Source organism: Lentinus tigrinus (genome assembly GCF_003813185.1).
Source record: "Lentinus tigrinus ALCF2SS1-7 unplaced genomic scaffold L226scaffold_11, whole genome shotgun sequence".
NCBI classification, from domain to species: Eukaryota; Fungi; Basidiomycota; class Agaricomycetes; order Polyporales; family Polyporaceae; genus Lentinus; species Lentinus tigrinus.
The window spans coordinates 179,999-201,923 of NW_027137920.1; the positions used below are offsets into that span (position 1 = coordinate 179,999).

Below are 21,925 nucleotides of genomic sequence, written 5' to 3' on the forward strand. Positions count from 1 at the left end.
GCTGCCGCGTATCGGGCGCCCGATGGCATGGCTGCAGCTGGCTGGCATCTTATCAGATTAGATTCCTGTCTTCCACCATGTCCGTCGGCGTGATCACCCACATGAGTAAGTCCCCTCCGTTCTCCGCGAACCTTGCCATCGACCACGAGCACAAGCAGGCACCGAACAACATGCGACATACACGAGGAGGGCTTCGGTCGCGGCTTCGGGCGACGGGTGCGTGCTGAGCTCATATTCCGTACACGTGTCACCCACAACATGCACGTTGCAGCCTCATTTACGCTCGCCCACGTCGTCTGAGCAGGCTGCAGCTTAACCAGCCACTCAAGTACCCATCGCTCAGCTCTCTGAACGGAGACGTGCTTCACGAGATTGTCTCGTATCTGCGCGGCCGCGATGCGCTGAGCCTCTCTCTCACGACGCGACGCGTCCACGACTTCGCGATTCACCGTGTCGCGTCGCGTCTCGTCTGTCGCACGGCCTTCGACCTGCGTCGCATTCACAAGTACCTGCTAGAGGGTCAGCCCAAGCCTGCAGTTTTTTTGCGCAGCCTCTCCATCATGGGGAGCACGTTCATCGACCGGCCATGGCAAGACGATCCCAACTGGGCTTTCCCAGAGACGACATACGAGTACTCGCTCGCGCCTCTAGTCGGCGACATACTCGAGGCCTCGCAAGGTCTGACACATCTTCTACTCGAGCACTATGCTCCTCTGGCCCGGCACGACTCTCGCGTTGGTCCCGCCGTTGCCAGCATGTCCAGGCTGGGAACGCTCGAGCTGTGTCAGGTTGATCCAGACTCTCTCACTGTCTTCCAGACCCTCCGCAGCCGGCCCCGCCATCTCCGGGTATCAACTGTGCACACCGCCGGACAGTCCGAAGCCAGACAGGTCCTCGACTTCATGCACGATGCGCTCGCCGCTGTTTCGTCCATCAAACAGCTTCATGTCCTCGACTTGGACGTGAGCGCTATCAATTGTCGGCCGTTCACGGTGCCCCTAGAGCCGCGCCCGGACCCTATACCCCTACCATACGTTCACAGCCTCTCGATTCACTGGCTTACCCAGCTCGTCGACGTTGCCGCCCTGTTCCCGAACCTCACGGTGTTCGAGCAGCACATCAATAGCTTCCAGCTCGAGCGGCCGATTGGAAAGCCTCTGCGGCGCCTCTCGGCTACGGAGCTCCGCATGCAGGACTCGCCCACCCAGCAGGTGCATATGCTACACCTCCGCCGATACCCCCGGGACTTGCAATCCTTCCTCCGCACGATTGGAGCTACATCTCCCGTCGGGCTTTCGCTGCACGCATTTGTCGACACCTCTCTGTGGCTGCGGTACTGGGAGCAGCTGAAGGACACCGCGCCCAGGCTCCGATTCTTAGATGTGCATTGTCACACCTGGAACCGGACTCCACAAGCAGGCTGGGTGGGGAGGTTTATCGAGAGTCTACGCGGTTACTCTCTCGTCTGCATCCGTCTGATCCTGCCCCAGCCTCCTGCCCCGGGTGCCGACAACGCCAAGTGGGCCGACGAGGACGTCTTGGCTCTAGCGGAGCTGCCCGACCGCCTTCCGCAGATCATGCCCAGCCTTCGGTACGTCGCGTGGGCGGCGAAGCGCGGGACCTCCGAGTACGAGTGGTTCGAGGATGGGTACGACTGTGCCTACGCGGAGTACAAATGGTACCGCGTTGTCGAGGATAATGGTGCCCGAAAGCCCGTCACTGTATCCGCTGGCGAGGGAGAGCGTGTGCGGCGCTATTTACTCAACTCTAGTCTAGAGACAATCACTAACATAGATGGTGAGTCTGCAACGAGTTCATTCGTGATTTTGGCCGAAAGCCGGCTTACCTTGTCTGTCATAGCTATCGCTCTCATGGAGACTATCGGAGGGCCGATCACTTTGGAATATTGATATCATAGTTTCCTCACTAATGCTCTATTTATTCATAGACGGCTATCTTGTTCGCAGAACCTTTGGGAATATATGGATGGAAATTTGTCGCTCACAATCCAGGAATGTGTCACAGTCCGGAGTCGCGTTGCACTCGTACAAGAACAGGGCAAACTATCACGCCATTCGTCCCATGTACAAGACATCTACTTACTCTGACAGACCCTCGGCCTTCACTGCCTCCGCTAGCTTGGCGTGGAACAGATTCTCGGCCTCGACCCACACGCGCGCGTTCTTGCGATTAGGAAGCTCGAGAAGCGAAGGAAGCAGGTTCGCGCTGAACTGCTCCGACGCATCCCTTGGAAGCAGAGAAGGCAGTTGATCGATGGACACCATGGCCAGTGGGGGGTTACCCTCGCTGCACGCATACGTCAGCCCTCCTTCATATCAGGATGTCATGCCAAGATGCTCACCCCACTTCGACCGGAACTGTCGGCTTCGCGAAGGTCGTGTTGATCGAGTAGATGGGTAAGGGGTTGTGCGGGTTTGTCGTATCGCAACTGACGTCGGCGGCCACACGCAACCTTCTGCCCTGTCCCGCCGCAGCAATCTGCTCCTTCGTGATGAACGGCGGGACGGGCGAGCTGAGGTATATACAGTTGACGAAGATGTCGGCGTCCAGGATCTCCTGGAAGGGACCACCCTTGGCGGTTTCGGCCATGTCCCACTTCAAGATGTCGTCTCTGTACGTGCCGATGTCCGTAAGTCTTCGTCAAGCCGACCAGATGAAGTGAAAGCGTACTCGTCAACGCCGATCCCACGGAAGAGGTCTACGGCTCCCCGTCCGCACCGACCGAGAGCCCCGATGACGATGACCCTCAGGCCCTTCCCACTCCCTCCAAGCGCCTTCCGGACCGCCTCCACCATCGCCTTTTCATCCTCATACGGCGCCAGCTCACCCAAGATGCTACCCCCTTTCTCAGAAGCAAACGCGAGCGCACCCACAGCAGCTCCAGCAAAGCCCGCATGGTACCCAAAGGCTGCGACGCGCCGGCCCTGGTCGTCCGTGAGGAACTCAATGTCGTACAAGGTGCCGCCGCCCTTGTAGAAGCGCGTGAGGGCCTTGGACCATCCGGCCTGCTGCTTGTAGGCATGGGCGAATTGCATGTGCGCATGGGAGAGGGGGAAGTCATCAGAGGCGGGGAACTCCTTCAGGCCTATGATGGGGGTGTCTGCCGGGGCGCTGGGCCAGGAGTTGTTCTCCACCAGCTGGCATCCTACACTATCCCCATGTGTCAGCATGAGCCGGGAGATCATCTCAAAATGTCACTCACGCCTCGTATTCTTCGTCCTTGAATATCCTTTGGTCGTCACGCTCGACGAAGAGCTCGAACCCAGCGTTGATGAGCTTCTTGGCGGTGGTTGGCGTGATGGCGGTGCGCCGTTCGAACTGCTTCTTTTCGCAACGCAGCCAGAGCTTCTTTGCCGACATGACAGGGTATTGAGATGGGCGGGTATGAGGTGAGGTTTTCTGTATCCCAGTTCGTTGACCCATACATAACCCTGGATAGACGCTGAAGAGTCACTGCCTCGGGTAGTCTGACTCGCGTTGATTCCAACACTACTTCTTCGACGTACCTGGTATTGGGTCAGGTCCACGCTTACCTTGTTGTTGTGGGTGGAGAATACATTTCAAAGTGAATGAACTCACAGTATAGCAGAGACATCACTATCTACTTCAACTGTCTTGGAAGTAGTCCTGGACCGTCTTCCATTTCCATAGAGACTTGTCAGGGTTTATCAACTTGTTTGAATTGTCCAGGATGTTGAGCTTCCCTCCACCATGAGGACGCGGCAGGCACATGATTGGATTCTGGACGGGAGGAGTAGTGTCAGAATCGAGGTGAGCGGGGGACCTGGGCGGCTGTGATGTTGCTTGGCCGCGCTTTTCAAGGTTGTGCTCAAACCACCAAGCGGTCTCGCCTTCCAACATGGCCACTGCCTCCAGGTATGTAAGTCACATCGCTTGCACATACTGTTATGAACATCTTTTTAGTCGGTTTCACCCTTACGCTACCCCGGAGGAGTGCGTGAAGGGGAAACCCTTCCCTGCCACCCTTCCCTACGAGACGACTCCTCCCGTCTACCGTACGATCGTGAACAACCGCATCACTCCTTGCTATTATCTCGGATGGTAGGCCGACCAATATTCGTTGGTTGCGAGGCTGGATCCAGACCGCAAATGGTCATCTATCTCGTCCGCCTTCCGCAAGAGTAACCTTCTTACAGAGTGGATGAAGGAGTGCGGTGAGGAGTGGTATGTCTTCGGTGGTTCGTGTTTTCATGTTTGCTCACCTTGTCTTTCAGGCCGACTGCGAGGCCTGAATTCTTCATCTGGGGCCGCGATGACGTGCTGGTCTACATCACAGACAACTATAGACAGCGCGACATCGACCGTTCGACAGACGAGGATATGATGAAGAAGGTTAAGGACGTTGTTGGTGAAACAGATGATCCAGTGTGGTATATGGTGCCTGACAACTAGGTCATCCGTCTGAGGTCCGAGAGGATCGTCTCCCACTGACCAATCGCCTTATGTACAGTGGATCCGAAAGACAACGCAGTACGTTCTTGTGCCGGTAATATGACAAGCCGGCTATGGTTATATCCCGCAGTATCATCGGCGGTCAGGGTGATTACTACATGCGTGGCAAGTTGGCGGAGTAGCCTGACATACCCTTTTTCTGGTCTGTGACATTGTATCAGGAACGGAGGATGCCTTCTTGGAGCCGGTTCAGCAAATGGCACGATATGGGGTTGCATACGACTTCTACCCTCATCACCAACCTCACTGTCTTCACCATCCCCTCCGTCTTCACTGTGACCATCCTTGCCGTCGTCATTGCCCTCGCTGTCCTCACTGCACCACTGTCCTCACCGTTAACACCGTCCGAGTCACCACAGTCCTCACCTTGTGGCGTGGCAATGGCACTTGCACGCAGTGCTCACATTCTTGGGAGACACATTGCTGATACTGTCCATCTCGGCAGAGCCTCGAGCTTTGGGGTATACCCAGTGTTGTCTTGGGCATCCTGCAACTGAGCTACTCGTATCGGTTCAACCCCCGGCTGACCAGTGCCACCCTTCCCACGAGACGACTCCTCCCGTCTACCGCAGATCATGAACAACCGCATCTCGGAAGACTGCATGTACGAATAATGCCAATGTATTAAGAAGATGTTGCTTACTCATTATGAACTGGTGTAAAGCGCGTACTCGGGGGAACATGGGGTAAGCTACATGATCTCGGGAGAGGGCTTGACCGCTGCCCCCTCCCATCAGCGAAGGAGGTTCATCTGCGTAGAACTCGTTAGTGTGCATATCTCGTGAAAGAACTGGGATAACACTCATCTGTAAGATAAAAGACGCGGGGGAAAGCCCGAAGGCCTCCCCCCGCACCGGCTCGGCGCACAGAGCTAGACAGGTTTGCGGAAGAGGAGCCACACTCGACCGCGCCCCCACCGAGTCCATACACCTTGCCGGCTGGCTACCGAGACGTCCTTCCCCTCCTCCGGACATCCCGGCCACCCACCCGCCACCGCTCCCACAGCACGCGCCTCCATCAACAATAAGATCCCCGGCAACCGACCCCCGACGCAACCGCACATCCACAGAACGAAGAAGCCCAACCAAAAGACCGAAACACGAAAGCAAATCCAAGACAGAGAAAGAATCCAGAGCGAACCCGACCCAGAACCCAAAGAAGAGACTGTCCAATGTCAACCCAAGGAAAGACCCAGAAGAAAAGAACGCAAGGAACCGATGACCCCGAACCCAAGAGAAACCCAACCCGAATGCCCCGTAGACCCAAATGAAAAAAAAGAAACCAAGACCCCGGAGAACCCCAGACATAAAACCCAGAGAAAACGAGACGGAAATGTCCAATGGTAACCCAAACCCCAAACCCCAAATCAAGAGAAGAAACCGAGACCGACAACCCCTGGAAACCCGAAGCCTGAAACCCAAAAGAAGAAAGGAAGAGACGAATGTCCAATGGCAACCCGGAGACCCTAAAACCCAAATACGAAAGACAGAGCCCAATGACCACCAACCCAAGACCCAAAACAGAAGAGAGAAACCGAGAAAATTGTCCACTGGCAACCCAGAACCCGAGAGAGAAGAAACCGAATGAAATGTGAAATGTCCAATGGCAACCCGGAACCTTGAGACTCGGAGAGAAAGAAGAACCCGAAGCCCAAATGTCCAATGTCAACCCAAGGAAACGAGTCCGTAACCACGAGACCGAGACGAAGCACCAACACGCGCGCGAAAAGTCCAACCCAAAAGAAACACAACACAGCCTAGAGGAAGGAGATGACGCAAATAGCAAAGAAGGTCGACGCAACCGTCACCATGAACGGCTGCCACTCTACAGGCACCATCACGAACACCATCGCCCATGCCGCCGCGCACTCCAAGAGAGGCACCATACGCGGATCATCGTACCGCGCTGGGCTCTCAACAAGATCTATCCACGACCGCCTCTGACTAGGCGACGTGATCACCGGGCGGTAGCCCCAGCACGTCTCAGGAAGCTCAGGGGGCGGTTTGCTGTACCGCCGCACCGCGTACGGCGAGTCTACAAACCGTGCCGCGATCAGGATGAACTTGTCTGAAGTCTCCCCGGGAGAGCGTATGTACGCGGGACGGAGACGCCGTCCCTGGTACCACTCCCGAGGCCCGAGCGAACGCAGTCCTCGGAACTGAGACCCCCCAGGAGGTTGCAGGAATACGTTCGGCGGCAGACTGCTCATCGGAGGAAAGGCGCAAGACGACGGACCCGGGGGAGCGCGCGCGAGGTCACAAAGCCCGTCCGACATGGATGGCGAGGCAGAAATCAGCGGCGAAAACGGAACGACCCCAAGACGAGGATAGAAAGGAACGTCCGGAGACACAACCCCAAATCCACTGCCCAGCACAGGAGACGCGGGAACGTCGCCAGCGACATGAAGGACGATCTTGCAGAAAGTAGCAGAAGTCATCTCAGAAGCAAGAGTAATGCAAGAGCGTGGCAGAACTGAGGTGTGCAGTGGGCAGTGGGGGTATGAAGGAAAGCGCGATTCTGGAGGATGACGGGCGCGGGGGACGGTTAATATTCCAGATGGGATTGGCATCGAGACCGGCTTGAGCTTGCCAGCCCTCGATGTCAGCCTCGGCATTGCCGCAAATGGAAGAAGTGGGGACGGATGCTGTCTTCAGCAATCCATATTGATCTACATACCGCGAGGCGAGGCGGAGACGTTGCAGAACCGTGCCAAGGAGGCGAGGAAGGAGATGATATAGATGAATCGTACTGTAGACATGCAAGCTCGAACGACGAGCGCCAATTTTTGAGGCGACTACAGAACCGGAGGCCGTTCCCATTGAGTACCATCGGTGGGTACTTTCTCTGACGCATGCAAGGACATGAGAGAAGCCACTACAAGAGAAGCGTTGCACATACCGAGGGCCGCAACATCCGTGACATCTTCGACATTGACTGCACTGATAGAGTCAATCCCGAGCTCATATGGACCCTCAACGCCACTATTTCCGCCTAACAGAGAGACACCGATGGTCCGTACGCGTTCCCGATACATCTGTACCTGGTGCGGTACAAGCTCTCCTGCATTGGTCAGTACGAAGTCCTTGAATGGAATCTGCGCATATACTCAGCCAAGGTGTCAGAAGTTCACATGCATGTATGCACTCACAAAGACATCCTCCCAACCGCCGTCGTCTCTGCGGAAGAACAGACGGTGTTGCCACAAGTCCGTCGTAATGGGGCCATCCGTTTGCAAGTTGACGAAGTACGAGTTGCGTGTGCGCGGATGTCCTAAGGCGCGAACACGGAGTGCAAGATATTCGTGATTCGAAACATCTTCTGTAATTTCTCCAAATAGCGTAGTCCGGGGCTGCAGGCCATGTCCATATAGGAAGTCGCGGTTAAAGGATAGTGGTCGCACCTTGCTCCGGAAGCCCGCGTAACCCCCTCGTATTTGACCCTCGAGCCCTTGACGCACCGCAAGGTTCATCTCGCCCCAAAACTTGCCTGTCGGTCTGTTCACGATGACTTGGTGGGGTGACGGTGGCTTCTCCGAGCTCGCGGGTTTGGCGGTTGACTCGTCCAGGGCAAAGTTGACAGTAGAAGTGCCTCCGACATCCGCATCGCAGCCTGTTGCAAATTGTTGGATGTCTTCGTGGCTGTTGAAGGTGAAGAGCGTTTTGGGTACACGCGAAGGCTCTTCGGCACCCTCCATGCGCAAAACTGGGTGAAGACCGTACCTCAACGGGGCGTCCCGGTGATGCAAAACGTTTGCGTACTGCGAGAGGCATTGTCGCGAAGAAGCTTGCTGCTCCTGTTGAGGTATGAGCCGAGAGCACCGAGACGAGACATGGCGCAGATGAACTGGAGATGGTGGTCCGGAGACAGGCAGCGCTGCCGACGCGCTACTCAACGTCATCGCGCACAATGGGCGCTTCCGAGTCCTAGCACTAACCGCAACCGTGCTCACCATGATCATTATTTGCAAGAATCTGTCCGCCAAGTATCGCAACGATGTACGTGCATGCAGATATGGTCAGCTATGAATGTTGCGGACGTGGCGGGCGAGCAGAGCGTCCTCAGTGGCCTGCGAGACATGCCCCAGCCAGCCTCTTCGGAAGCGAGGTTTGTGCCGGTGTATGTCGGTTCGTGCTCCTTGGACTCGAACCACGACGTTCACTGTACTCACACATTCTACTCTCCACGCCCGCACGGCAATCCCATCTCTCAGGATGTTGCACAACCAGTCTATCCTTGGCTTCTCTCTTCTCGTTCTCTCCTGTGCCTCCCCCACCCTTGGCGATGTCGCGGCTTCCCCACCGTCGTCTTTGGATCCCCTCTCACCGCCATCAAGTCCGTCGCTTGGTACGAACACGGGGCATGCCTTTAAGGATATCAACCCTCCTCAAATGCGCGATGCTTCTGCTGCCCCCGCTTCGGTCACTGGGCTCGCTACTATCATCATGCCGAGTGCTAGTTCCGTTGCTGCGGGATTTAACCCTGCTGTCACGCCGGCTCCTATTGTGGCTGAGGTTTCTCCAGCACAGACAAAGTCATCACTCGATGGATCATCGCATCGCTCTGCGAAGTACCGCGCCAAGGTTCACTCCAGCATCGCTGCCCATTTCAGCAGTTCGCTCCAGCTTCAAGCTCACACTCTTGCCCTCACGACGTTATCATCGAGTTCCTCAGCCTCATACACAAGTCCTTTGTCTGCAAGTCCAACTGCCTCGACCACGATCTCTGAGACGCCGGCGACGACGTCTCCATCTTCTGATCTGCAGGTCTCTACCTCGATGGGTTCGAGTGCTACTCTGGCGATCTCTAGTCACACACACTCAGTCTCGGTGCTCTCGACGACGGCCTTGCATGCTCTTCCAACCCCGCACGACCTCGACGACCCCAACCCGGACGTCCACTCCTCGGCCTCCGAAGGTTCTCAGCGCGCACGCAAATCTGCAGTCCTTGCCGCCTTGTTGATTCTGGGTATGCTCGGAGCCCTCGGAGGCGGTATCCTCTGCTTCCGGTGCGGCGTCTTCCCTTGCTGTCACAACAGACGGCGTCAACGCGGACCAGCCTCCGCAGAACGTACGGTCGAGGAAGGTCTCCGTGGTCTGGCGAAACTCTCACCTTCTGCATTGAGCGAGAAAGGCGGCTCCCTCATTCCAGGACAGCCCCCGGTCGCAAATGGCCCCATCGTTGTGCCCCCTCTCCCGCGCAATATGCACGCGCACACACTGTCGTGCAGCACCTGCCCCCCAGACTCTCTCAACGGGGTCAGGGGCGGAGTGTCTGGAACTGGCATGGGAAGCACGGCGGACATCCACTACGACACGAACGAAGATAGCGGGTTCGAGGACGTCACCCATATCCTCTCCTCAAACGTGTTCTCCTCGGACAAGCACATCACCTCGGAAGAATCGTCGACCTCCACCAACCTGCGTTCCCCTCGAGACTCAGGAACCTCGCGGGCGACCCGCGCGTCAACGGCGAGCGGGAGCGACATCATGGCCAGGTTCAGCACGGCGACGACGGAGAGCGCAGCCGCCAGCGTGCACACCCGGACGAGCCGCATTAGCGAGGGCGCGGCGAGCCTCACCGCCGAGTCGTACACGACCTGCGAGAGCCGATACTCCACTCCCAGCATCGACCGCGGCGCGCACGACGGACCGCCGTCCCCGATCGTCGAAGAGTCCGAGGAGGAGTACTACTCCCCGGCGTCCCCGCAGTCCTCGACGTCGACCGCCTCGGGCGGGTCTGTGTCTGTGCTGCTCATGACACCAGAGCAGAACAACTACAGCTGCTTGGCGGACGCGGCGCTCCCTGGGCCGAACGTGAAGGTCGTGAGTGCGGCCTCCGGCTCTGGCTTCAGGACGAGCGTGGACTGCGACAGAGCAGCGTCCCCAGCGGGCTCGGACATGGATATCGACTACGAGGGCTCCGATTGGGACGTTGCCCAGGCGTATGGCGCCCCGCCTGCGATCCCGCTCCCTCCTGCCCCTGCTCCCTCGATGCAGGCGACGCCGACGCCGAGCGGAAAGGGGAGGGGCATGAAGCCAGTCAAGGGGCGGCCCCAGACCGGGGTTGGGCTTGTGGGCGGAAGGAAGGTGGTGTTCATGCATGGGTAGTATGAGGGATGCGGACATTGTGCAGGTGTTCGAACGTAGAGGTTCAGGCCGGTGCTGATATCGATGAGACTCAGACTGACGAGCATACGGACACGAGCCCCGTGCTCACGACATGTCACGTCTGCAAACTGGTGGTTCACGGGCTTCCGATGTTTACTGTCACGGTACATGGTCGGTAGATTATAACGATCGGGAGAAATACTACGCCTCCGAAGAGTTGATTCCCTCTAAACCGCACGATACCTACCTGCAGGGGCTTCAAAGCTTCACCTTTCAACCGCTAGTGCGGCCACAGTTCTTAATGTCACTCTCATTCTTCGGAGCGTGCGCGTGAACCGTGGGCACGCACGCTCGAGAGAGTTGAGGCCAGCTCGTTATAAGCTCATATGCATTCCAGAGCCGCACAGAGAGCTCGAGAGCTCCCTTCAAGGTCGCGGACAAACCTACAGCCCCTCTGGCCCTCGACTGGGATAGGGACAGGAACAACTTGGAGGTTTCGATGCCGCAGGCCCGTAGCCGCGCGGTGATCCTGGGGGTGCCGCCGGAAGGTCATTCCGAGTCCGAATGTCCGAAGAGGTACTCTCTTAACTGTCGCCGTCGGCAGCCGGGCGGGCAGCAACAGAGTCCAGAATCCAGATCGAAGGTACTTATCGTGCGCATGAACAGTAGTGACCTTCACAATCATGTTGGTTGACAGTGCGACTGGCTACTAGTAGTTATTACATGCCGAGGTCATCGCGAACCAACCGTGTGCAGAAATCTGATGACCTGACCACACACTTCGGCACAATTGGTGCTGCAGCTGCAGTAACCATGTCCATGCACTGGCAGGTACTGGCCGCGGCGGAGTCTTCCTTGTGGTCCCGATATATACAGTCGCTCCACCAGACGTACCGGCATTCATTTAGCCGACTCGATCGTGTACTGAACGCCACAGGGTCCCGGACAAACGGTACGCGGCGCAGTAGCACGCACTGGGCATCCCAAGACTCCCAACGCAACTTGTGCTGGGCTCATAATCACGGCATGTGCCGGGTCTCTTCTATAATGCTGATCCGACTGTAGTACGCCTTGTGTGTAATCCAAGGCGAGCAGCACGACATACGGACGGATAGCGCGACGGTAGGGACAGTACGATTTACCTGCGGGAGCCGCGAAACAAACGGGCACACGCGCCGGGAGGGGGAGACAAGCTAGAACTAGACACAAGGGAGAGATATAATCTGATGTATGGATGCGAGAGAGACAATCGAGACTCTGGAAAACAGGAAGACAGGCATGTACATAGAACAGGAAAGCAGATCGATGAGATGAGAATCCGGGGTGGAGATTTGTGTGTATGCGAGGAGACGACAGAGGAGACAGCGGCAGACGGTGGCGGCAGGGCGAGTGAAGGCAAGGTAACGCAGGAAGACCCAAACCAAGGAAGAAACGGGACGTGTGTGTGGGGATGAGCGAGAAATCATACAACGACACATCCACAGCATCCGCCCGCACCCTCGTCCGCCGTGTGCCCAGCGCCATATACACCAGGAGCGCTTGGCGCGTTGGGCTGCACACCCGGGCGACCAGTCTGCTGCTCCTACTAACTGTGTAAGTACGAGATTCTGCCAAGAATACGCAAGATGTACGCACCTTGTTGTACTTGCGGATCTCACGGACGAGCTGGCTAAATGCCTCATCGACGTTGATGCGCTGCTTGGCTGAGGTTTCAATGAACTTGCAGCCGAAGTGCTTTGCAAGATCACGGCCCTCTGAAATGGTACCGAGCGCCTAACGTAAGCGAGCGATGCACATGGCGCGGCAAAGGATTGGTTTGGGGGCAGGGGAGGCAAAGACGTACCGTTCATTCCCACCTGCCGTTCGTACTCCAAGTCGCTCTTGTTGGCCACGACGATAACTGGGAAGGAGTCCTGGTCCTTTACGCGGAGGATTTGTTGATGGAAGGTGCTGATTTCCTCGAAGGAGTTGCGCGAAGTGATGGAGTAGACCAGGAGGAAACCTTCGCCCGTGCGCATGTACTGCTCGCGCATAGCACTGGTGGAAGGGAGGTGAGGAGGCGAGGGAGGGGAAGGGCGTGTGTGGACGTACCCGTATTCTTCTTGACCAGCAGTGTCCAGGACATCGAGGAGAGCGACCTCGTCGTCAATGACGCATTGTTTCCGGTACGAGTCTACAAACAAGACGTGAGCAGGTCGCGAAGGAGAGGACACAAGGGACGGGATGAGCCGCATTCGCACGTCGGCTGGGGGCACTGGCAGGGATAATCGGGAGAAGATGTGCTCACCCTCGATAGTAGGATCGTATTCGTCGACGAAGTGGCTTTGAATAAACTGGATAGTGAGCGCAGACTTGCCGACACCTGTAAATGACAGGATTATGACAGGGCCGCGGGAGGAGACCCGTGCGACGTACCACCACCGCCGACGACGACGAGCTTGTACTCGCGGAGGAACTGAGACTGGGCGGAGGTGAGCGGAGACAACGCGGGTAACGCGCGCGACGTACCCTGGACATGGCTGGGGTGTAAGCAAGAAAGCGGGCGAAGGGGGGAATATAAGGGGAGGAGGTGATCCGTCAAAGGAGGACGAGGAACGAGACGCGGAGGCGCCCTCCAGGGAACATACCGCGGCCTACAAATAACCCACAACATCCGCCCTGGCGTCTCCGTAGACGCCCTCATTGCCCCCGTACTATGGAACGCTGCTCATGATGCCAACCTTGTGCCATCCTGATGCTCGACATGTCCACCTTCCTCCACTCCCGGGCCTGTTTCTTCCCCACCCTGTCCTCGGATGCTGTCTGCATCGCAACGTGGTGCCCACGCTCGTGCTGTGAACGGGAGTACGACAGCTTCTTCTGTCGTTCCATGGCAGCCGCACCTGTATTCCGTTGACGAGGACACCTCCGGGCTGTACACCGTGCATCTCCAGCATCAGTATCAGCACCCATTTGACATGTGCTCCCCAGATCCCGTGCTACACATCTCAGACGTGTTACGGCAACGCGATTCAGCACGGTTTCCTCGGATCGCAGCCTCCATGATTCTCCTCCTTGGGACACTGATTTACCTTCTCCTTGGTATTGGTTCCTGTCCGTCGAGAATACATAGGTCATGGCCCGGCTACCCGGCGAGTCCGGTACATGACGCACGTCGATCACTCTCCTTGTCGCCCCTGCAACGACTCCGACTTACACACCCGGCATAGAGTCCTTTGTGCGATCAGGCCTGACGTCCACCACCATGCAGATCACCGCCCGGGAATGGTTTAGCTCTCCCTCCATGACGTCCCGGGACCGCTGTCTCGTATCGGGAGCTGCGCTCAATGACATGCCGCCCATCCAATGCACACGGCGCCGCCTTAATTAACCTTGACAAACCAGCAACGATATCTTGACATCTCTGAACGTAGATTTCATCGGTCGGCCGCCGCGTTGCAGTGCGAGCCTCGACTAGTTGCAAGCTGCCTAACAAGCCAAACTTGCAGCTCACTAGAACCTAATTACAAGTGCATGTGCAGCGCAAACCGCCTCTGACAATACTACCGTGACTGACGTTCCTGTGGCTGTCACCGACATGCCCGTAGACGGTAGGACTCAGTCTCCCTTCTAGCACATCGACCTCGACTCGAACGCAGCGACCACGGCCCGGAGAACAGAACAGGATGCGAAGAAGCTGGAAGGTCCCTAGATCCTCACAACCATCCGTTTTCCTGGCATTGCTGATAATCCCACCCCAGATGCCGGCATGGCTCATCTTTCCCTGCAGCTGTGCCGCAAAAGGCGAATTGCACGCACGGTCCCACTCAGGATCATGTTTATACTTCCCGACCTCTCGAGATGTCGTCAATGCGGCTTCTTGGCTGCTTCTTGGACAGCTGCGATCTCCTAGTAGCGCCAAGACGCGAAGTTGATCCATCTCTGGGTTCCCACCCATGTAGCAGGCTGCATCGTGCGGCAGCGTGCGACGGTTCCCCCCGATCGTGTAATTACTGGTCGCGCCCGAGTTGAAAGTGTGCATGAGGCACATCGAACGACTAGATGAGTGGCTACTACAGCGATCACGAGAGTCCGAACGCTCATGTGCATGATTAGGCACCGCGCACCCGCAACTAGGTTAAGTTCAGGCCCGTCTCATTAAAGCTTGTTAGGGTTCTGTCATCCCATGACGGTCCGAGAACATCAAGGTCCTACTCGCGGCGATACCCTCCAGCGAGTTCTCGACGGATGCCTTTCATGGCGAGCTTTGCTGCTCTTCTGGGTCAGTGTTTGGGACTTAGCGTGGTCCGTATCTCTCTGCATCGCTTCGTACGAGACAGATCTGGGGGTCCTGTCGTACATTCTCGAGAAGTCAAGATACTGGGTACGATATCTCTTATGAGTCCGTCCCAATATCCCATGATCATCCTCCGAATATCCAGTGCTTGGTCTGACTTGAAACTTCCTTCACAGCAGTGCTCTCGTGAGCGATTATTGACATACAGCCTGCCACAGTAGTGGCAGCAGCTGCCGCCGTCCATAGCGTCCCGGCGGAGAATCGGAACACTGGCAAGCATTCAAGCTGCCAGCATCACCGAGTTGTAAAGCCATGACGCGCCATCCAACGTCGACTACGTTTCCAGAGCGTAGCCAACCTGGTCGGGTGCATCTGTATTGTTCCACATGTCGATGTCATGGAGTTGATTGCACTCGACAGATCCCCGTAGTCATCAGTATATATACCCTACCCCCCTCACAGTTGGTCATGTCCGCCAGCCCAGCATTACTGTACGTATGTACAACCCTAGATGATGCTCCGACGCCCCCACCAGAGCTTCACCACATCTCCCAGCGTTCCGAGCTTCAACTCGCTCACCGTCATCATTCCCGGGTGCAATAACGTATACGGTCACACACACTAGTTTCATGCAAGCTTCCAGATGCAGAGGCTAGGAATACATAAGATTAAATAGAAACGAGCGTGCAGCAGCGAGTAATCGGTCGACTACAGGTCGGATGTAGCACCAATCTTTGCGCGGGGGGGCGGCCCTTCCACGTCCATAACGCACAGTCCAGCTATCACATTACAGATGAAAGAAGAGGCAAAGAGAAGAGTCGTCGAACAGGGACCGTCCGGCTGGCCATGCAGGCGCGGTCCCCTATGCGGACGACGTATGTAAGAGAGTCCATGGGGGCCACATGTGCACAAAGAGACCGGGAAATGCGTACGTGAGTGTCCAAGATTGCGTGATCGTACATTGTCTATGTCTGTGAGCTGGGTCCGTGGACGCCGCCGAGAGAACGTGCCCTAAATCAAGAGGACGTCTCCTATGTCGGCGGCGGGCGGTCAGTGGCGGAGTGGGGACGGGAAGGGGCGCGCTGCTGCTGCACGGTGGGGTTCGTCGTGAATCGTCAAGGGATCGTCATGGGGTGTCGCTCAGGCTTAGAGGTAGCCATACGCTCCGGGGGTGGTGCTGCCCGAGCGGCTCGGGGTCGCCGGGAGGCGACGCGAAGAGGAAGGAGTGCGAGCCACAGGCGTGCGCGCAGAGACCGCGCTCAGACTCGCATCGCGGCGCGGGGTGACGGCCGTCATAGGCGTACCAACCGTGAGTGAGTCGCCGTACATCGGCGTGCGCATCGCGGGGGTACGTGGGAAGGCCGCAGTGGCGTTCAGGTCGAGGGACCTGGACCGGCGGCGCTCCGTCTTGACTGTCGCCGCGGTCGTCGGCGTCGGCGCACCACGGCGGACACGCTCGGCCCACTCGTCGCTCGCAAAAGCCGCCTTCTCCGGGGCGTAGCCTGCAGGACGGGCGGACCGGAGAGAGGGAAGCGGGGACGGCGCGAACGAGTTCTGGCTCACCTGCGGGCGGGCGGAGAGCGGCATGGGCTGGGGACGGGGCTTCGGCGGGAGCGGCTTAGGTGGCGGCGCGGGCTTCTCCATCTCTTCACCCTCCGGAGTGCGGGAGAGGTACATGGAGAGGATGGAGTCGTTCGCAGACGTGTGGCGGGAGCCGCCCTCCGAGCTTGCAGCCTTCGTCGGTGCCGCCGACTTCCGAGGGGGCTCAGGCGTTTTCAAGCTAATCGTCGTGTACTGTGCCTCAGCAGGGGAAGGATCCGCGGTGAGAGTGGGTTGCCTGACAACCGGAGAGCGAGTGTCGCGACGAGGAGCAGGGAGGCTGGGGGAGGCACCGGGAAGACGAGGAGACGAGGGCAATGTGTTCTTCCTGAACGCAGGCTCGGGAACCGTGATCATGGCATTGAGCTCGGCGACGGGCGTGATGGCACGGGAAACGGGGTTGAACTGAGGCTCCTTGTTGCGCTTGAGAGATACGGACTGGCTGACACGGTTGAGGCCACGAGCTACCGTAGCGCTAACAGCCTTGGAGACGTTGCGCGGAGGAGGGCTCCATTCGGTCTTCTCGCGCTTGTTGACGAACGCCTTATCGGGGTTCTTCGGCGTGCTGGGAGACGGAGTGAAGCCCATGGGCGACTTAGCACCAGCGAAGAAGCTCTCCATGTCTGCATCCTTTGGCTTCTTGCTGTCAATACTGGTAGAGCCGACAGTCAAGTTGCCCTCGAGGAAGGGACGCAGGATGCGAAGAGTGTTGATCAGAATGAGCGCGTTCGCCGTCCCTGCGTATGCCAGTCAGCATCTACAAGCACACATTCTCATCGTGAACATACCGAGCAAGGAAGCAGTAGCACTGGCGAACACATTCGCCTGAAATGGCACGTTGATCCCTGACGACTCAGTAAGACTAACAATGATCTCTGGCAGAAGCAGGATGTTGTAGGCTATGGATGTGCATTCCATCGATCAGCGGTTGGAACGGAGGTATACCACGGGCAAGCTCACCAAAAGGATACCTAGAGGAGAAGGCGACTTCAGTGATTGGCTCTTTCGATATACTGCGTTACCCACCACAACATGCTCCGAGCGACAGCAGCGATGAAGCGCTGGTACTCCACGGTGGTCACACTAGACATGCTCCACCTATGAGACCGGTTGAAGTTAAACTTGATACCACCGTCAATCGTCACAGTTCCGCGCAAGATGAGGAACACCAGCGTGTAGAAGATAACGGAAAAGACGGATCCCAGGAGGAGCTGAGTGGAGTGAATATTAGGTATGACGCCTCACTCAGGGATCATTCCAAGGACGCACCGGAACAAGGTGAAGTGTTAGGCTCAGGATAGGGTGGCCCAATGAGATCCCGCATGAGAGGCCGTCGAATCCGTAGACCGGACCAAAGGGAGACTTGCGGATCCAGGTGGGCGTGGCAGCCATGAGGATGGCGAAGAGCCAACCAAAGGCAGTTGTGGACATACATACCCAAACAGGGACCTTGTTGCGAAGCACGAGGGTATTGAAGGTGTGGATCGCAATCGTGCCAGTGAAGTATGCCCCTGCCGTGTCCCCAATCTGAGAGAGAATCCCTGTAACTTCAGTTGAGCGTGGCGTTCATCGGTATATATTCCCTAATCCACCGTACCTTGTGTGTTGCACAGAATCCCTGCATGTCCAAGCGTCTGAGAAACGAACCTAATCCGCCGGAACAAGACACGCACCTTCTGTTACGGCTCTCGCACCCGCCCACTCCCCATTAATAATCATAGAGCTGCTACTCAACGCATTTCCAAGCATCAGCGACGCGATGTACGCTCCAAGTTGCGTGTGGAAGAACGCTCGTGAATGGTGCTGGTTCGCGTTCGATCGGCGCTTCACGAGGGCCACGAGAGGATCCCATGAGTAGCGCAGGAAGACGGCAAGGATAGCAAGTACGGAGATAGAAGCAAACAATACAATAGCCTAGAGCCATGGAAGCTCAGTTCGGTGTGATATGACAGAGAAACTATGATAGAACTCACGATGAGGGACGAGGCCTGACCACTTTGGTACACCAGCGTTTGCGTAAACGAAGACATGATGTTCGTCAAGCTCTTGAGCGGTCACGTAGCAAAAGGAAAAGAGGGTGCGCAGGACAGAAGAAGCAAAAGAAAAACACAGGGCTCAAAGCACCGAACTGTCCCGGACAGACTGGCCAAAATTGCTGAGAACCGCAAAAGAGGTCGTCCTGCGCCTGTGGTCGAAAAAGGTCTGACCGAAGCAGACGGGAACCGGTCCAGGAGAAGAACGAAGAGAGGGGAAAGAAAGAACGGAGAGAAGGCAAACGCGAACATCAGCCCGGAGGGGGATGTCTTCAGTGCGCCCCGCCATAGCGTGGCAGTGCCGCGACACCGTTTGATCATGATATTTGATGGGCCTGCTGCTCGTTGCCGTCGTCGACTTGGCGCGTCTCACCATCGTCCCATCCGACGATGATGATGCCCTTACGGCTAACGCGGCGCGCATACCGCGCGGTGTTGGAGAAAGGACTTGAGGCGCATCTCACCCTCGAATCCACCGTCGTCTGACCGCGACCGCTGTCCCAATCACGCGCGAACTTCGGAGTCCTACCCTACACACGATAAATACAACAGCAACCATCCAATCAAAGCTAGCGCTTCTGAAAGAACTTGGCAATGCCTTCATCTGCTGGTTTCTTCTTCCGTTTCTTGCTGGCCACCGACGAGGGCTTATCCGCAGGACGAATGACGCGCTTCGGAGCATCGCCGTCTCCTGCAGCGGCGAGCTCCTGGGCGAAGTGGAAGTCAGCATGCTCAAGGCGCAGAGCAGCGAGAGCATCATCCCTGATGGCGTCGTCACCGTCGCTGCCCGCGCCACAAGTTGAAGCAGCCATCCCGTCATCCGCATCACCCGCTGTATCTGATCCAGAAAGCGCTGTCACGGGCGCATCCTCCAACCAAATTCGCCTGTGGCACTTGTCGCAAATAAATGAGTACCGTTCATCTCGCGCCGACTGCGGCGTTGAATTTGAAGGCTGTTGAGTTACGGTGGCATTGCCGGTGGGACGGTCCTCGTCGCTTCTCTTGCGTGCCTTGCTTCCACTCCCGGGCCTAGCGCTGGAACTCGAAGGCGAGCGTAGCCTCTTGGATGGTGACTGGACTGTGTGAGAGCTCGCGGGTGCAGCAGACTGATCGTCAGACGTGCTGCGCGTGGTGAGAAAACCTTCAATGGTTCGCTGCCCGGTCTCCATCACACCAATCCCAGAGAACGACAACTGCACATTGGTGACCTTGAAGGGTGTCGACCCACTTGTGCCGACGAGCTCTTTCCAGAGCTTATCGCCGAAGGAGGCGATCACATCCACGGTGACGTTTTTAGTGAACGGAAATGGTGTTTGCTTCGACCTGAACGTGTCGTAACCTGCAGAAGAGCGTCAGCATTGCGCGGAAAAGATGGATACTGCGGTTATCCTCCACATCTCAACTCGCAGTCCAGAGTCAGAAACCACTACCGATGTCCGGGAGACGTGGCGTCAGAGGATGGTCACGATCAACAACTCACCTTGTCGTATATGTAAGACGACAGTCTTTGGCCAGAGTGCTGGATTGTTATCCCGCGCCTCGTTCAGACGTAGCGCGAGTTCTGCCGCCAGAACCCGTATCCAATGGTAACCTTCGGTGGCCTTCGTGATTGGTTGCGGCAGGTTCTTGGATGCCAACATGCTCTTGTTCACCGCGGACTTCTCCTTGACTACCAATGGACAGTGTCAATAAGTCACTTCCATCGACGGCTTGGTGACTAAGAGAACGCACCTTCTGTGCGGTCAATTCCGCTGCACAATAGGTGCAATATCAGCGATGGGAATGCACCCGCCATGCGAACGCACACTCACCGTAGTATCTCGTACACCCATATCGATTCTTCTCCGAACTTGCGCTGCATCTCATCTATTGACCATGCCGTTGAGGACTGATTCCAACGCACAATATGCTTGCTTACCCAGGCTTATCGTCCTGAAAGTCGGCGCTCAGAGAGAAGTTATCGTCAAACTGCATGAGAAGATGACATACAGCAGGTCGCCGACTGTGGACACATCATACTCTTCGGCGAGGGCCTTCCCAAGCTTCCCGCCCAAGAACCTGATCTGGGCGACAAGTGAGCAACCGACCAAAAGTGCGCTGCGACGCGCGAGACACGCACCTTCTGGAAAGCCATTGGCCTGAGATAGTTGGGTATGGCGGCGTTGCGCAGAATGGTCTGTAGTACGTCAGATTGTTGCTGTCCGCGATGCTGCACAAACCAGATGATGGACACGGACCTGATTCATCGGTTTCTTATACGACGCAGTCAGCTGGATGACGGATGGTCAGCATTCCTTTCCTGGGTCTGCCATCCATGGAAAGCTTACCTTGGCGAGAAACTTGTTTCTGGCAAGACCCTATGTGACAACTCTTCTGAGCACATTGTGCAGTAGCAGATGCGGCGAGGATGATGCTTACAGCTGACGTCGTGTAGCCAAGCTTGGTTCTGATGTCCTCCCGAATCTTCATCATGAGTTCCGCCGCAATGGACAACGCGACGTCGTGCCAAGTTGCCTGCTCGTCATCCTCCTCTACAACGTTATCTTCCTCCTTATCCTCGTCTTCAAGGTCGGCAGGGTCGGAAGTACTCGCCTCGCCCTCAGGCGGCGGGGCCGAGGATGGGGCGCCGTCTCCCTTGCTCTCAGGCTGCTCTTTGGGGGGATGAACAGGCACTATGGTGCCTCGGTCCTCCCAAGATATAGGAGGCGGTGGTGGTAAAGGGCTGTCAAGACCATTCGGCGCGTCTGGGGGCACATTCGCAAGGTACGGGTATCTCTTCAAGATCTCCTCGCGCACCGGCCTCGTGAAGTCAATGAACGCCTCATCAATGGACGCCTTCTCTAGCACGTCCGCTTCAGAAACCGTCCCCGCGTCCGAGCAAGGTGCACACTCACCAACTTCGCCCGTCGGCAGCCCCTCCTTGAACAACTGGATGATCTTCATGCTCTCCCTCCTATAGTGGTCCAGTGACACCTTGTGCGTGCGGGTGTCGGGGTTCTCCCAGTACCCCGGCTCGGCCTCGCCCTCCTTGTACGTCGCGACGTGCACAACGACGAGGTTCGGGCACCGCTTCTTGGCGTCGCGCACCTTGTCCATCCGCGAGATCCCGAACTTGCGCGCGGGGTAGTTCACAGCAATGAGTGAGTCCCATTGCAGGACCACCAGCGGCAAGGCGGGATCTATGCCCAGCCGAACTTGCTCGCAGGCGGCATAGAACGCGTCACTGTCGCATAGCGCGATGACGCGCAGGGGGTCGCGGACGCCGAGGTTGTTGGACAAGAGGTGCCGGTATGTGATCGTTGGGTTGAGGTCATCGAAGTCGTTCGCTGAAGCCCGCCCTTTGCCCTTCCAGTAGGTCTTCGAGACGGGCTTCGAAGTACTGGCTCCTTCGGAGCCTGACATCGTGAGCAGATGGC

At 57.1% G+C, this 21,925-nt stretch overlaps 9 protein-coding genes across 9 annotated transcripts; 3 read left to right on the forward strand and 6 right to left on the reverse strand.

The window, feature by feature from the left end:
• The first annotated feature begins 79 nt into the window (after positions 1-79).
• L226DRAFT_534655 (uncharacterized protein) lies at positions 80-2,010 on the forward strand. Its single transcript, XM_067680721.1, has 4 exons — positions 80-105; positions 159-216; positions 272-1,797; positions 1,861-2,010. Exons 1-4 carry the CDS (start codon positions 102-104, stop codon positions 1,908-1,910), a joined length of 1,638 nt encoding a protein of 545 aa, XP_067535648.1. The 5' UTR covers positions 80-101; the 3' UTR covers positions 1,911-2,010.
• Positions 1,932-3,404, reverse strand: L226DRAFT_486062 (saccharopine dehydrogenase). Its single transcript, XM_067677142.1, has 4 exons — positions 3,224-3,404; positions 2,692-3,171; positions 2,363-2,632; positions 1,932-2,307 (listed from the first exon to the last, which is right to left on the reverse strand). Exons 1-4 carry the CDS (start codon positions 3,379-3,381, stop codon positions 2,100-2,102), a joined length of 1,116 nt encoding a protein of 371 aa, XP_067535649.1. The 5' UTR covers positions 3,382-3,404; the 3' UTR covers positions 1,932-2,099.
• A 468-nt stretch (positions 3,405-3,872) lies between these two features.
• L226DRAFT_612740 (uncharacterized protein) lies at positions 3,873-4,472 on the forward strand. The gene is made up of 4 exons (XM_067686419.1): positions 3,873-3,897; positions 3,946-4,037; positions 4,125-4,206; positions 4,257-4,472. Exons 1-4 carry the CDS (start codon positions 3,881-3,883, stop codon positions 4,432-4,434), a joined length of 369 nt encoding a protein of 122 aa, XP_067535650.1. The 5' UTR covers positions 3,873-3,880; the 3' UTR covers positions 4,435-4,472.
• A 1,778-nt stretch (positions 4,473-6,250) lies between these two features.
• L226DRAFT_570748 (uncharacterized protein) lies at positions 6,251-6,931 on the reverse strand (the record flags this gene model as incomplete). The annotated part of the gene is made up of 1 exon (XM_067684467.1): positions 6,251-6,931. The coding sequence occupies one exon, from the start codon at positions 6,929-6,931 to the stop codon at positions 6,251-6,253; it is 681 nt and encodes a 226-aa protein (XP_067535651.1).
• Positions 6,932-7,198: 267 nt separating this feature from the next.
• Positions 7,199-8,354, reverse strand: L226DRAFT_534658 (complex I intermediate-associated protein CIA30). Its single transcript, XM_067680722.1, has 5 exons — positions 8,253-8,354; positions 7,895-8,196; positions 7,643-7,843; positions 7,393-7,588; positions 7,199-7,338 (listed from the first exon to the last, which is right to left on the reverse strand). The coding sequence occupies exons 1-5, from the start codon at positions 8,323-8,325 to the stop codon at positions 7,289-7,291; spliced, it is 822 nt and encodes a 273-aa protein (XP_067535652.1). The 5' UTR covers positions 8,326-8,354; the 3' UTR covers positions 7,199-7,288.
• Positions 8,355-8,705: 351 nt separating this feature from the next.
• L226DRAFT_570750 (uncharacterized protein) lies at positions 8,706-10,601 on the forward strand (the record flags this gene model as incomplete). The annotated part of the gene is made up of 1 exon (XM_067684468.1): positions 8,706-10,601. The coding sequence occupies one exon, from the start codon at positions 8,706-8,708 to the stop codon at positions 10,599-10,601; it is 1,896 nt and encodes a 631-aa protein (XP_067535653.1).
• A 1,091-nt stretch (positions 10,602-11,692) lies between these two features.
• Positions 11,693-13,118, reverse strand: L226DRAFT_560216 (ras protein; the record flags this gene model as incomplete). The annotated part of the gene is made up of 7 exons (XM_067683344.1): positions 11,693-12,183; positions 12,237-12,355; positions 12,445-12,638; positions 12,693-12,774; positions 12,889-12,963; positions 13,017-13,062; positions 13,110-13,118. The coding sequence occupies 7 exons, from the start codon at positions 13,116-13,118 to the stop codon at positions 12,064-12,066; spliced, it is 645 nt and encodes a 214-aa protein (XP_067535654.1). The 3' UTR covers positions 11,693-12,063.
• Positions 13,119-16,023: 2,905 nt separating this feature from the next.
• L226DRAFT_462720 (uncharacterized protein) lies at positions 16,024-18,506 on the reverse strand (the record flags this gene model as incomplete). The annotated part of the gene is made up of 8 exons (XM_067675741.1): positions 16,024-17,213; positions 17,265-17,375; positions 17,437-17,447; positions 17,503-17,687; positions 17,746-18,017; positions 18,074-18,094; positions 18,150-18,390; positions 18,450-18,506. The coding sequence occupies 8 exons, from the start codon at positions 18,504-18,506 to the stop codon at positions 16,024-16,026; spliced, it is 2,088 nt and encodes a 695-aa protein (XP_067535655.1).
• A 572-nt stretch (positions 18,507-19,078) lies between these two features.
• On the reverse strand, positions 19,079-21,911 carry L226DRAFT_570753 (DNA/RNA polymerase; the record flags this gene model as incomplete). The annotated part of the gene is made up of 11 exons (XM_067684469.1): positions 19,079-19,848; positions 19,990-20,178; positions 20,241-20,260; positions 20,321-20,375; positions 20,428-20,441; positions 20,499-20,572; positions 20,629-20,685; positions 20,747-20,779; positions 20,837-20,866; positions 20,928-21,349; positions 21,404-21,911. The coding sequence occupies 11 exons, from the start codon at positions 21,909-21,911 to the stop codon at positions 19,079-19,081; spliced, it is 2,172 nt and encodes a 723-aa protein (XP_067535656.1).
• Positions 21,912-21,925: the final 14 nt, after the last annotated feature.

Bases quoted from the DNA above. Each gene is read 5' to 3' on its own strand.
- L226DRAFT_486062 (XM_067677142.1), bottom strand. From the start codon at position 3,381: ATGTCGGCAAAGAAGCTCTGGCTGCGTTGCGAAAAGAAGCAGTTCGAA. The intron at 3,172-3,223 runs GTGAGTGACATT...ACATGGGGATAG, and splicing joins AAGGACGAAGAATACGAGGC to TGTAGGATGCCAGCTGGTGG. The intron at 2,308-2,362 runs GTGAGCATCTTG...GTATGCGTGCAG, and splicing joins ACAGTTCCGGTCGAAGTGGG to CGAGGGTAACCCCCCACTGG.
- L226DRAFT_612740 (XM_067686419.1), top strand. The intron at 4,038-4,124 runs GTACGATCGTGA...GGCTGGATCCAG, and splicing joins GACGACTCCTCCCGTCTACC to ACCGCAAATGGTCATCTATC. The intron at 4,207-4,256 runs GTATGTCTTCGG...CTTGTCTTTCAG, and splicing joins AAGGAGTGCGGTGAGGAGTG to GCCGACTGCGAGGCCTGAAT.
- L226DRAFT_534655 (XM_067680721.1), top strand. The intron at 217-271 runs GTGCGTGCTGAG...TGCACGTTGCAG, and splicing joins GTCGCGGCTTCGGGCGACGG to CCTCATTTACGCTCGCCCAC. The intron at 1,798-1,860 runs GTGAGTCTGCAA...TGTCTGTCATAG, and splicing joins GACAATCACTAACATAGATG to CTATCGCTCTCATGGAGACT.
- L226DRAFT_534658 (XM_067680722.1), bottom strand. From the start codon at position 8,325: ATGTCTCGTCTCGGTGCTCTCGGCTCATACCTCAACAGGAGCAGCAAG. The intron at 7,844-7,894 runs GTGCGACCACTA...CATGGCCTGCAG, and splicing joins ACGCGGGCTTCCGGAGCAAG to CCCCGGACTACGCTATTTGG. The intron at 7,339-7,392 runs GTATGTGCAACG...TGCATGCGTCAG, and splicing joins CACGGATGTTGCGGCCCTCG to AGAAAGTACCCACCGATGGT.